General features: G+C 35.8%; 1 protein-coding gene across 1 annotated transcript; it reads right to left on the bottom strand.

The window, feature by feature from the left end:
- Positions 1–2070: 2070 nt before the first annotated feature.
- On the bottom strand, positions 2071–14568 carry CD1H11orf58 (chromosome D1 C11orf58 homolog). Its single transcript, XM_025927883.2, has 5 exons — positions 14352–14568; positions 9458–9541; positions 6457–6517; positions 4508–4617; positions 2071–3107 (listed from the first exon to the last, which is right to left on the bottom strand). The coding sequence occupies exons 1-5, from the start codon at positions 14412–14414 to the stop codon at positions 2877–2879; spliced, it is 549 nt and encodes a 182-aa protein (XP_025783668.1). The 5' UTR covers positions 14415–14568; the 3' UTR covers positions 2071–2876.
- Positions 14569–14603: the final 35 nt, after the last annotated feature.

Genomic DNA, 14603 nt, shown 5'->3' on the forward strand with positions numbered 1-14603 from the left:
GAAGGAGAAAAGAGAGGGTCACAAGTTTATGAATAAAGGTTTTAAACAATCATTAAATGGGAGAAGAGTTGACTAAACAGTATTAACATGCAGCGTTGATGCCACTAACGCTTTAGTAATACTGGTTTGTACAGTTGGTCTTCTCCAGAAATAATCCATAGAGGGCTGGATATATCTAGGGATAGGATTTTCCAGGAAGGTATGAAAGGAGATCATTTAGGATACTCTTAACAATGATATTGAATTGATAGACCAATTAAAAATCTAGACAGTTTATGAATGACAATGACCTAATTTGAAGTGTAAAGGAACAGAACTATCATGATCAGTGGTAATTTCTAAATTAGTGACTTCAGAGGTAAAGTTGTTTATAAATATTGGAAACATCCAGGATATGGTTGTTGTGGAGACAAAGTAATGGAACCAAAGCTCTGTAAGAAGTGGTCATTCAAGTTTAACCAGGTAGTTGAAAATATTTCAAGATTTACTCGAAGAACGTGGCCTTTCTGTTCTCAAACTATTGTTTCATCAGAAAAACAATCACTTCAAACTTTCTTCTGTAACTTCCTTTCTTCCAGGTTTAAAAAATTACGGATTTGAGGACTTTTTACCTATTAATACACATAAAATTGGAAATTGTGTTCCTAAAAAGCATTTCAATAAAAAGACTAAGTCATTGGCATAATAGGTAAACACTCAGAAGTGTATTTCAGGTAAGAAGTTATGACAGGGCAATTTGTCATTAAACTTTTGAATAGTCTTTCATTGCACAAAAATAATGTTATTTTCCCACCTGATACTTTAGTAGGAATATCAAGATGGCATGGCATCTGTCTTCCTTTAAAGTCCCCCCCCCCCCCGAATTTATTAAATTCAGGGGAGAAAAAACACAACCCTGATGTTCATGCTTAAAAGATAGCCATGATGTTTAACGTGCTGCAGGGACACTAGGCCATATGGTGTCCTAAATTTATTCCAACCCTGAATTATGTAAATGTGCAATAATATATGAGTTGGAATAAGAACTTCCCTACTTGGACAAGGTCTTCCAGTGTAGTTATTTTAGAAGAAGGTTCTTCTGTTTACATATTAAGAATCACGACTTAACCCAGTATATTTAAACAGTAAGTTGATGAAAATACTTTTTAAAACGTAATCCTGATTTCTCCCTTTTCCATTCTTAAACATAAGTCAGCCTTCATTTACTACTTTAGTTGTAATAAGCAACCCTAGAAACTAGATATTTGAAAATCTGTGGCAGGGACGCCTGGGTGGTTTAGTTGGTTAAGCATTTGACTCTTGATTTGGCTCAGGTCCTGAGTTCGAGTCCTGCATCAGGCTTTGTGCTCATAGTGTGGAACCTGCTTGGGATTCTCTCTCCCTCTTTCTGCCCCTCCCCCATTCACACGCTCACTCTTGCTCTTGCACTCAAACTTAAAAAATCTGTGGCCAATTGAAATTTGAATAAAGCGAAATGTATTCAAACCAAGTATCTATTAAACGTCATATATCCTCTCCACTACCCACTGACTTGATATTTTACTCTGCAGGGTAGCACCTATTATAAAACAATACAAGAACTAAGTAAAAGCAAAAGCCAAATGTTGGGGATCTGATGTATGAACAGATTATATAAACCAGTTATCACCTGTTCTAGTTGCTTACACTCCTAATATTTTAAATTTCAGTGACAAAGGAATTTTTTTTAAATCCAGCACATTCAACACATACTTAAATATCTAGATATATAAAAATTCACCAAACAGATTTTACTCAAGCCTTTGAACATGTTACTTAGAAACATTTTGGACCCAATTATTCAAAGATCATTGACTAGCCCATAATGCAGTTTGTCAGTCTGCTATACAGATCAACCACATAACACCAGTCAGAGGATTCTACTCTTACTCCCACAGAAGCAGCAATAAAATCAGAAAGCAATACTACTTTCCAGTAATTTGATAATCGAGGTAATAGTATTGGGATAAAATGAAGAGAATTTGTTTCAGCTTCTTCAATAAGCCTATTCCTCATTTTTAGATAATGAGGATGAAGGTATCACAAACCAAATATGGGAAACTGCTTTTCTTTATTGAGGGCTTAGGAAGAAAATTAACTTTGGTCACATATTACCATAAAAAAAAATCCAGTTTTACATATTCCTAAACAGGACCAAATAATCAGAGAAATAATTTCTTCTGTAAAAATTGGCCAAATTTATCAAAAATCTAACATACAATGTAATTCAAATTATATAAAGACTGCTTGGGATCATAGCATTCCAAAATGTATGATAGTTGCAACTCCATCTTAACCAGTGTGAAAGTATTTGCTCTCATGTTGCTTTGGTCCAAAAGAGTAGAGCTGAATCAGGAAGAGTAAACTAAGTACCTAATCTTTTGCAAACAATTTAGACTGTTATTGGCAGCAGAAATATCCATGATGAATAGTTCTACTACAACAAAGTATAATAACTGAATATTTTTCATGAACACATTACAGTATCAGATAAACTTCTTATAAGAGAAAAATATGAAGGAACAAAAAAGATGAAAGAGCTACCACAAAAGTGTCTCCCCCGTAACTATCTGAAGGGGTAAAAAGGTGAGATTAGAGGTTTGATGATGCTAATATGAAAAGAAATTGAGTATTGTATTTATTTCTTATTTTATACAACTCTTACTCTTTACAAAAATGGTTAATAGTCATGCCCATAAAAGTGTAATCCATGGCATTTGAAAGCAAACACTCTTGTAATTATTTAAAAGGGCCTTTTTAAAAATTATAATACAAAGGTCTGTGCTCTATAAGCAGTCCTCCACTGTGCATTATAACAATAAGGCTTACTTTTAATACAAAGACTAAGTGTTTGGGAGTTATGAACCACTGGATTTAACAAACATCATTTTATAGTTGCTTTTTGCATCTTTTTTGTTTTTGGGATCCTCCACTTCATCAGGGTGCTCAGTAGCTTGGAGTTCTTCAGCAGATTCTTCTTTCTCTGACTCTGAATCACTTTCAGAGTCATCTGGACTTTCAGGATCAGGTGAATCATCATCATCATCATCATCTCCAGCCACATCACCTTCTCCATCATGATCTTCTACCTATAAACATCAACCAAAAGGCTCTTCTTAAATACGATTACCCAGGACAAAAAACTGGGAAAGACCCTAATTTTTGTCACAGTCTTAAAACAGCTCACTCCCTAGCCATTAAAATCAGGTTTTAAGACTGCTATTATGATCAAGAGCTGCCAAGTGAAGACCTGAGGACTCCAGCATTGTCATGTTTTACATATTAGGACTTAACTAGGATTTTGTTCTAAGAAACAGCTTTGAACGGACGGCCTGAGTGACTCAGTCAGTTAAACGTCCAACTATTGATTTTGGCTCAGGTCATCATCTCAGAGTCGGGAGATCAAACCCGCATTGGGCTCTCCATTGGGCACGGAACCTGCTTGGGCAAGGATTCCTGCTCTCAAAAAAAAAAAAAGAGAAAAAAAGAAACAGCTCTGAAGACCACTCACCTGCTCCCCTCCCTCTAGTTTGAAAGCTACTATATCTTCCTGAAACAATATATATTTTTTGAAGTAAATAAGGCAAGTTAACCACTGACTCATGGAAATGTGGAAAAGTTATCAATGTTTTATGTATGATATTACTTTGGAGTAGTTAACCGGTAGTTATATTATGAATAAGGATCATGGAAAATAGAGAAAGAGGGGCGCGTGGGTGGCTCAGTTGGTTAAATGTCCAACTTTGGCTCAGGTCATGATCTCACGGCTTGTGGGTTTAAGCCCTGCGTTGGGCTCTGTGCTGAAAGCTCAAAGCCTGGAGCCTGCTTCATATTCTGTATCTCCCTCTGTCTCTGCCCCTCCCTTGCTCACACTGTGTGTCTCTCAAAAATGAATAAACATTGAAAAAAAAAAGGAAAAAAAAAAAAAAAAGAGAAAGAATCTCCTAAACTAGTATTTACAGGAACTACTTCCCCTAACCTGTATGTTGTTCATGCTTATTAAAGATATGCCCTGATGTATCTAAGTAGAATTTACAGCAAGCTTCTATCAGAAAACATTTGTAAAACTCACAAAAGTATCTCTTCCCATTATCTACAAAGACCTGTTTGGGCATACAGAAAATTAAGTAACTGTATAAAGAAAGCTTTCTACATAGGATTCTTTTTTTTTTTTTCCAAAATTTTTTTTACACGTATTTATTTTTGAGAGACAGAGAGAGACAGAGCGTGAGCAGGGGAGGGGCAAAGAGAGAGGGAGACACAGAATCAGAGGCAGGCTCCAGGCTCCGAGCAGTCAGCACAGAGCCTGACGCGGGGCTCGAACCCACGAACTGTGAGATCATGACCTGAGCTGAAGTCGGACGCTCAACCGACTGAGCCACCCAGGCACCCCTCTACATAGGATTCTTAATTGCTAGAGTAACCTAACAGATATAAAGATACCAATTTAGAAATTATCTTCCCATTTAAAGAAAATGTTAATTACTACCTCACTGAAGCCAAGTCCACAATGTCGTCGATATCTTCCTGATAATTTACTGTCCATACTTTGCTGATATTGAGACTCCAGTTCTTCATTAATTTTCTTGTCTTCTTCCCCTGCATGTCCAGTGTACTTTGGTTATGTTTCAGTCAAATTAATAAAAACATTTGATTACACAAAAAACCCATATTACAGATGCTATTATATTCAGGGCTGATTTCTCTGTGGCTAATTTTATAATGAATTTTGTGGATAGGTTTCTCTATACCATAGGTAGTTACCTAACAGGCATAAAATAATTGAAAGATGTATTTATGATTACTTCTTTAGTAACCAATCCTCTAAACTACAAGTGTTTATAAAAGATGAAGAACTTATATTTTTTTATGTAAGAACTTAAACCCAGACCCACAGTCTCAAAACTGAAGTTCAGATACTGTAAATACTAATTACTAAGAACTTTGGGCCTTAGATGTTTTATAATTTATAGTCTAATAAATAATCGTTCTCTTGAAAGTTAGAGTTTTCTCCCACATTCAAAAAACCACCAACAGGGGCGCCTGGGTGGCGCAGTCGGTTGAGCGTCCGACTTCAGCCAGGTCACGATCTCGCGGTCTGTGAGTTTGAGCCCCGCGTCAGGCTCTGGGCTGATGGCTCGGAGCCTGGAGCCTGTTTCCGATTCTGTGTCTCCCTCTCTCTCTGCCCCTCCCCCGTTCATGCTCTGTCTCTCTCTGTCCCAAATATAAACGTTGAAAAAAAAACAAAAAAAAACCAAAAAAAAAAACCACCAACAAACAAAAGCTTCTGTCTTTGAACAGAAACAATGAAAAGGCAAGCAACTCTGTTCAGAGAATGGATAAGTAAAATGACACTGTAATGGCTCTACTTTCTTACATATCAGTTTACTGAAGCAACATAAACTCCTTTAAAATTCTGTTGTTATTACATACCATTTGATGCATTATTTTTATATATACTGTGGCTTATGTAAATTATGAAGCAATATACTAAACTACCTATAACTTACTACTCAAGAACTAGAGCATTACAAACGCCATCAAAGCTTTGTGAGTATGCCATTTTAATTTGTAAATGAGAAATTTCATTTTAATCATAAATGGTAGTGTCTGCATTATTTTTATTCATAAATTCTACAGTTTTAAAGAATAAATGCAGCAGTTAAATAGTTTTCCATTCTGCAAAGCTCAGGGATTCTTTTTGCCTTTTCTATCAATGCAAATCAATTTAAAATAATTGTTTAACATTAGAAAAATGAAACACCTATTAATTTTCAAAAATGTGCTACATATTCTAGGTCAGTATAAGGTGAATTTAAATAATTTAACTAGAAGATTTGTTAAATATGATCCCGATCATTATGCCCTGTTATTAATAATGTCCAAGATTAGGGTCAATTTTAAGTAGGAGAAAATTTCATTTGACAGCAGCCTGAATTCAAATCCAAACTCTTCATTTTCGGCTTTTACTTGAAAGGTTTTTTATCTAAAATTAAAAGTTAATTTCTTCAGGCTTTGCAACAAGTTTATATTCTTTAAGGATTTCAAAATAAAACTTAGTGAATAAGTTCAAAACCAGTTTACTATACCAACTAGAACACCATACATTAATAATTTATAAAATAAAATACATAAATTCAATACATACCGTAATTGGCATTATGAGTCATAAAACCTCACTATAATTAAAATGTTATAAATCAGTAAAAATGAAGACAGAAAAAAATTTCTTAGAATATCATTGATATATACTCTCAAATATTTAAAAACTAAAGTATATGCTAATTGTTACATGATATACACGTTTACATATACATTTCCAATTCTAATATTTTAACCACGAATACAATTATACAAGTCAGAATATCCTGAAGTACATACAAATATTTCATATTCCAAATCTAGCATTACCTCTTAAATTATATTTTACTTTCTTACCTGTTCGGAAGTGAGATGTTGATTTGTGATCTCCTATAACAAGACGTCCAGTATGTTCTTTCTGTAAGAAAGTAGAAAATATACTAGAATTTGAGACCACTAATTTAAAATAATTAATGTGTGTCTACTATGTACCCAACACTGTTCCAGGCTTCTGGGATACAGCAAAGAAAAAGAACCAAATTGAGATCCATAGCTTTATAGAACTTACATTCTAGCAAAGGTAGAGATAAGGAAGGGAAATGAAATCAATAAGCAAATATATAGTATATTAGAAGCTTATGTCATTAAAACAAATACACAGAGCAGAGAAAGGAAGTAGAGAGTATGTTGAGATCATGCTGGAATTTCAAATAGGATAGAAAACTAAAAAATTGAGTCGATATAAACATTTTCTTTCCTAAAAGGCCAATTAATGGGTTGCTTTAACTCTCCCACCTCCTCTTTCTGATCCTCAGGCACATCTCTTAGGGAGAAAACAAATGAAATTATTTAGCTAGATAAAAATGAAGTAACTGACAGACATATAATAAACAAAGAGTATACAAAATAAAAATAATCACTATATCACAATCAAATATCCAGCTATTATTTGACTACAATAAATACCCTATCTTAAACTGTCAAAAAGAACAGAATTTAAAATAATCTAATTCTATAAAACATAAAAATAAATCCTGATTCAACATTGCTAATTATCAGGCTACATAATTACTCTCAATTACCAGTTACAACCCACTCTTTATAGTTCATATAGATCAAGGACTCAATATACTGCTTCTTTAGATTGCAGAAGACACCCCATTAACAAGATTTGAAAATATATAATGCATCAAGTTATTTGAGGATGAGGACAGTAGTGCACTGGTCTATTTATACTTTCAGTTGGTTCTCCCTCTGACCAGTAAAATACTCATGGTAGCTGGCTAGGCTTAGGAATATAAATATACTCGGTGGCCACAAAACAGAATAAATCTAAACAGTCTATATAAAAGATCAAAGCTACAATCTTGGCCTTTCTAGGAAAGAATTTAACATATGCTAAAGAAATGAATTACTAGTAGCCAAATTTCTTCTTAATTGTTTGATTTGTTCTCCCCCCCCCAACCCCAATTTTAATGAGATATATTTGACTACTGGTAGCTAAATTTCATACACTTTATGTTAGGGGATTCTTCCTAAATACTTGAAGAGTTTTCATTCTACTAGGTTGAGTATGCCCCCTAAATTATTACTTTACATACTCTTAGAAAATATTTTATTTGCGTGAATCAAGAGTAACTTCACATTACTTTCTAGGATACATTACAAATTAAAAATTTTGTTTATTTTTGAGAAGGAGGGAGCATACATGTGAGTGGGGGAGGAGCAGAGAGAGGGAGACAGCATCTAAAGAAGGTTCTGCACCATCAGCACAGAGCCCAATGTGGAGTTTGAGCTCATGAACTGTGAGATCACGACCTAAGCCAAAATCAAGAGTTGGATGCTTTACCAACTGAGCCACCCAGGCACCCCAATAAATTACAAAATTGTTGGGAAATCTGAATTAATGAGATATTATACAAATGAATCCTTATTTAGGCCTTACTGTGTTGCATGATGTCTCCCTACCCTGAACCCCATTGTTCTAGTCTGGCTAACTCCTCTTCGTTTTACCAATTCTATTTCTGGAATGCTTTCTTGTACCATTGAGGCAGTTAGCTACCCTTGTCTGCTGATTCACAGCACTATGCGCATAGTTCTTTCACAGCAATTATAATTCTACATTATCTAGTTTCCTGTACATGAAGGCTCTAAACACATGTTAATGATCTATGTGATCCAAGACCTAGTATACAGTACCTGGCACAGAGTAGACAGCCAATAATTGTTGGTTAATGAGTAAGATAAAAATGTGTGTCCACACACAGACCTGTAGACAAAGGTCCACAGCAGTACCATTCGTAAGAGCCAAAGAGTGGAAAACCCCAAGCGTCCATCAACAATGAGGGGATTAAAAAAATTGTTGGTAAAATATATGAATGAATCCCTGTATGAATAAAGACAAAGCGCAGAATTTAGTTTTGACGAACTTAACCAACTGAGCCACCCAGGCGCCCTGTTGACGAGCTTAAAAGAGAAAAGTTTTCTTATTTTATCCACATTTGGTTTGCACAAAGATTTTTGGGACAATGTTAGGAAAATAAATTTACTTGCTTATACAAAATAAATACCTAGAGATACCTGTATTTGCATGTAAAAATTATTGCTAGGAACAAGAGGTATTTTCTCCACTAATGTTTTCCTGGTACCCATGGCTTGTATTTCCTACTGTGATAATGAAACTGAAAGGGATTTCAAACTATACTGAAAATTCTAAAAATTAAGTTTTGGGGGCACCTGGTGGTTCACTCAGTTGCGCGTCTTGACTCTTGATTTCAGTTCAGGTCATGATCTTAGTTCATGAGATCGAGTTCCACATCAGGCTCCACATCAGGTTCTGAGCTGACAATGCAGAGTCTGTTTGGGATTCTCTCTCTCCTCTCTACTCCTCCCCTGCTTGCACTCTCTCTCTCAAAATAAATGAATAAACATTAATAAAAATTTTTTTAAAAATTAAATTTTTGATAAAAGCTTGGTTACTACGTCAAAGGCTGGCGAGAGCTATAAAATATGAAAGGACTACCATTTGGTCTCCCCAGAAATACCTTCTATTAAATCATTAGGCTAACAGATAGCCAATCATAAACTTTGTTCCACTGCAATCTCCTCAAACCAAAGTTTTTCTCTGTTCAATCTCTAAGCCTTACTGCCCCGTGGCACTGAGAATCCTATAAGTGGTTCAGAAATAGTATACATTTTAAGTGTTTGGTTAGGTCAGCTGTGTTTCCCAAAGCCAAAAGTAATAATGCAGACCAAGAAAATGAGATCCAAATATATTGTCTGGGTCACTCAACAGACAAAATAAGGGTATTACTTTCACAGAAAAGACTTTAAAAAATACATACTGTTTGATGCTTACCTTTCCTGCGCCCATAAGTCTCAAGAACTTTTGTTTTCTTTCCTCATTACCTAAGTCTGCTGCTTCCCAATTGCTAGATCCAAGCTGCAAAAGAAATTTGCCAATTAATTTTTTTGCACAATAAATACTTAAATATTTAAAGTCTACCCATAACTCCCAATGAGTTTCCCCCCCCCCCCCCCGTCATTTTTAACTATAAACAGGGCTCACTGTTTTTGTTTAGGAAGTTAAGCACATACATCATATTCAAACTTAAATATACTCCTTTTCTGTTACCTCAAGGCAGAATCCTTTAGTTCTTTTGCAGCCAGAGCTCTGAATTCTCAAAAGTCTGCATTTATCAGAATCACCTGGAGGGTGTATTAAAACCCAAACTACTACGCTATAACCCAGGAATTTTAGATCTAGTAAGTGTGGGGTGGGGCTCAAGGATTTCATTTCTAACAAATTCCTAAGTGAAGATGATGCTGTTGATGTTGACATGGGAACCACACTTTGAGACCTACTACCTTGAAGTCTTGCAGGGCCCTAGAGTACCTAGGATTTTGAACCCAGAGGCTGCCACAGTTGTTAGTTGGAGTTAGTTGGGCTCTGGTGATATTCTAAGAACAGTGTAACATCAGAATCTAATGGACCCAATTTTAGGTTTTCAGTTTCTATTTTGTGCAGTTCTAGTTATCTGTGAGGATTGATATGTTAAGACTTATCAATTCTTTCCTAAAGGTCTTCTGAAGAACAGAAAACTTATTTTAGAAAACAGTAAAACTCATTCTACCCTATAATTATCAAATGGTCAGTTGAGCCCTTTTACAAATCTAAGAATTACGGAATCCTAGTGATCATATTTTTCCCTACATTTTGAAACAAAGGTAGGAAATATTTCATTATGATTCATTAGTTATTGCCAACTATGCTAAAAATGACTAAAATAAGAAAACAGAAAAATGGTAGAAGAGTTTTCTCATGTTGTCCAAAGTACTGCATCATCTTTCAAGATATCACTCCTCTGTTGTGTGCTTCTAGCTGTCACGGACAGAGTTGAGAGTCCAAAATTTTTCACTTCTACTCTTAATGGCAACTGGGTAAAAAGTGAAAACTGACAGCAGTCATTTCACAATTATTAGATGAATAAAATGAATGCAAAATGGTAGGTAGTGTACCCTAAACTAACAATGGCAAAATTAACTGTATATGCAAAACTCTTAGACTATGAATTTTTGGATGATGAAACATTAGATGACTTTTCTCCAACCCAGGAATCAACAAGAGACAAAGGAAAAGAAAGAAAGAAAGAAAAAAAAAAGACAAAAAAAAATGGCACTCTTATCTAAAGAGTCATTCAGCAGGGAGGACTTCATCTTGCAATACTGTGCAATAAGAGCCTGAACTATCCTGTTTTTCTAAAAATATGTATGCCTGTTTCATCTCTTATGGTATTTATAACCAAAATTTACTTGATAGCATTTGAAACTGGACAGTGCTGAAGGCAGATATGTATACAAAGGTGACTGGAAGAAATGTGGAAATGAAAACATTCATTGGATTCAACTTTGTAATTGAGTTTATAATCTAAAAATGAAAATGTTTAAAAATATGGAGCAAAGATGACAACCCCCATTTTCAACACAAAATCATGAGCACAAAGGTTTAAATTCTTCAAGTATTGTATTATGATGCAAATGCTAGAACTGCAAACAATAATAAAACTAAAATCTATTAGAAATTTAAAATCTGAAATTATATGTTCCAGTTTTACACACAACTGACAAGCAGTTAGCTGTATTCAGAGGCTGCTAATCATTTTGGGTAAATATGTCACGAAAATCAGGAAACTGTGTAACAGAAATTTGGGTTTGCTATGTTTACATTCATATTAAAATTTTCAATAAAATTGGTTTTTGCTGTCTTTATTCTTCTGGGAATTATCTGTAGCAGATTTACAGAATATAAAAGAAATGATGGTGACCATTTCTCTGAGGATATGAGAGTTAAAGTATTTGTACAACAATGGACACTCACTGATGGTCCTTTAAATTCCTTTTGGTTGGGAGCTTATATGCTTTCATGATTCTGGCTACCTAACTTGCAGAGCTCTACTTTCCATCTGACAACTCATATCTTTTTATAAGCCAGTTAATTCTTAACTATTTCTGGCTGACCATAGTTAAGAAATAAAAGGCAAAGTACTAGTGAAGCTTAAGTTCTGATTCTCACTACATCACTTGCTCTCTGTGAGCCTGGACCTGACATTTAATTTCTTAGTTTTCATTCCTTATCTACATTAAGAAACTTCTTTAAAAGACTATCTTAATAACAAAACCCAAGAACTGCATAGTGTTTTACAACTTACAAACGACTGTTCACTTCCATTCTCTCAAGAATCCATTTAATAAATAAGAACACTGAGGCAAAGGGACTTAAAAACTTAAGTTGCTTACTCTGATCCTCTTGCCTTAAGTTTTTTGCTCTTTCCTCATCATATAGTACATGATCAAATGGGACAGAATACGTGGAAGTACTTTTTGAACTACAGTTATAAAAGTTATGGAATCAAGGTAAAAACAAAACTGTCTAAAAGCCAAAACTTTTCTGAACCATTTCTATTAAAAGAGCAAGTACCTTCAATGTCTTTACATAAGTAATCCTATCCTTTACAATATCTGATCCTAATGTTTTTTCCAATCAAGTCCTGGTTCTTCCTTCCAAAGACATTAGCATACAACACCAAGTACCTTGCCCAAATGCTGCATTCTCAAAAGCTCATGGGTGCCTGATAGATTCTTAGAGGGTCTCCATGAGTTACTACAATTAACTTCCTCTCTCCTCCTACTTCCAACACAGCTTTCATTTCTTCAAACCAATGAGGCCATTTTTAAATTCTTTACCCTTAAAACCTTTTAGTACAGAATTACAGTCAATTTACCTCCTCCTGAATACATATGCTAGTAACTCTTAGAATTTACTTCTAACACTGTCAGCATTTTCCTAGAGCTGGATTCCATGTTTAATACCTACTTTTAATATCTCTCAAAATGTGTTACCCTCATTTAATATGTGAGGTCAGTAGGCAAAAAAAAAAAAAAAAAAATTATCTTTTACATGCAATGGATGCTCATTAGAAATTGATGACCAACTACAACTTTAATTATAATTGATTTTCTACAATTTAGGTATGTATTTCAAAAGTATATTTTAAAAATTCTGTATACAGCATTTAAAATATTTTTAAAAGAAGTACTTAAAGATAACTCCCAATTACCAGTAAAATACTCACCTGAAACTGACTTAAAAAAAAACACTATCAAAACACAAGTTACTCTATTGCACTTTAACATAAAATTAGCAACATAATCATTTTTAGAGTCTGTTAAAGTTGCAGGGCCTAATCCTGAATTGCAACTATAACCATCTCCTTCAACTGACAATGCTTATACAATTGGAAAAGATCTTAAAGGTCATCTAGTTTAAACTGATCCCATCAGACAGAAGCTGTTAGAGTTAATTACTTAATCCCTTTAACTTTGTTAAATTACCTAACATCAAGAGTTTTCTGTTAAGGTAAAAGATTGTTTGTTTCTGAGTCTAGCAAAACAGGTGCCACAGTTAAATACCACGAGGAAAACACTGTAATAGCTTTTAAAATGGCACCCAGGTTACTCAAATACCTTTAGACAAATGCCTGACAAGTACTGGATTGCCATATTAACAAGATCTAAAGCCAGAAGCAGGTAAGAACATGGCACATGAAAAAATCTCTCATTATGTAATTATTCCCCTCCAAATCTTTACTGATTACTAATCTTTCTGCAGAGCTAAATTTAATTTAAGGACCTTGGTATTCTAGTCTTAACACCAACCACCACCCATCCAAAGTGGGGTGGGTCTTAACATCGTCTCATTTGCTACAACTTATATACAACCGTAGTCTTTAATGAGCTTTTTAATGGTTCACCAAGGAAGGTATTATGAAAGGCACTGAACTGCACTATAGAAATAAAGAATTCTACATGTTCAGAAATTAATAGTGCTTTAAACAATAACTGAAAGAAAACTAATGTCCTTTTATCATCCTTAAAAATGGCATTTCGATGCCCCCCGCGCCCCAAAATTTCTCAATCAACGTTCCCAAGGCGTTTATTCATTGTATGAAGGACCTAGTTTTCCGTTTACTGCAGTCTCCATGACACTGCGCTAAGAGCCAGGACAAATACACAAAAAGACTTAGGGACAAGCACCGTCCTTCATTTTTGAATTCCCAACACCTGGCATAGCAGTAAATATTTAATGGATTACTTTAAGGAATGGTTTGCTATTTAAGCTGACAAGCTTTGGGTTGGGGGGTGGGGGAGAAAGGTGGCTGAAATCAAAATGGGCTTTTAGATCTTAACATCTTAGACCTCGCCACCATGCGTCAGTACGAAATTACTCCCCTGGTACAATATTCGGTTCAATACTGTTTTCCGTTTACTCTTTATAGTACATTGCAAAAGTAATAACGGCCGGAAAATCTGTCCAAACGTGCACCACATCTTGATATTGTCACAGGATCATTTTAAACCTCAAACAGGGAGGATTCTGCCATCCCTATCCTAACTAGAAAGGCCCGACAAAGAAGCTTCATCAGCCCCCAAATAAGCTACTCGACCCTCTTAGGACTTCCTTTCTCGAACCCCCTTCCTACGCAGGTCTCTGGCTCTTAGGGTGTAGACCTCTTAAACCTTCCAACACTCAATTAAAGAAGGGAGACATTTCCCAGTCATTCTTCTGGTTCCTCCCCCTCGGCCCTCCCCCTTCGGGCCACCTCAGACGCTTCCTCTTGCTTAATCCACCCTTCCCGGCCTACCCCAGCCTTTAGTAGGCCTCAACCCTCATCCACTCCGCCATTGTTATTTACATCGTCGTCTGGGGAGGCTGAACGCTTCACCCCGTGCGGATGGGACTCCCTGGCAGCACTCATCGTTGCGGAGACCCCGACGGGCAACGCCGAACCCACTCGCCGTTCTCTTCAGCCCCAGCACCAGCAGCCTGCAACCTGCCACGGGCCCAAGCAGCGCCACTCCAGAACGCAGAGCCCCTCCAGGCCTTCTCCGCCACAGTCGTCACCGCCGCGGCTACTCGCCACTACGGAGCACTCTGGCAGTTGTAG

This window comes from Puma concolor, chromosome D1, assembly GCF_028749965.1.
Source record: "Puma concolor isolate L17-30 chromosome D1, mPumCon1.1.hap2, whole genome shotgun sequence".
In the NCBI taxonomy this organism is placed as follows: domain Eukaryota; kingdom Metazoa; phylum Chordata; class Mammalia; order Carnivora; family Felidae; genus Puma; species Puma concolor.

What these genes read in the sequence shown, in the direction of transcription:
- CD1H11orf58 (XM_025927883.2), bottom strand. Translation starts at nt 14,414, where the DNA reads ATGAGTGCTGCCAGGGAGTCCCATCCGCACGGGGTGAAGCGTTCAGCC. An exon ending in AACATCTCACTTCCGAACAG is followed by an intron (nt 4,618 to 6,456) that starts GTAAGAAAGTAA and finishes CTGGACATGCAG; the next exon opens with GGGAAGAAGACAAGAAAATT. An exon ending in GTGGACTTGGCTTCAGTGAG is followed by an intron (nt 3,108 to 4,507) that starts GTAGTAATTAAC and finishes TGATGTTTATAG; the next exon opens with GTAGAAGATCATGATGGAGA.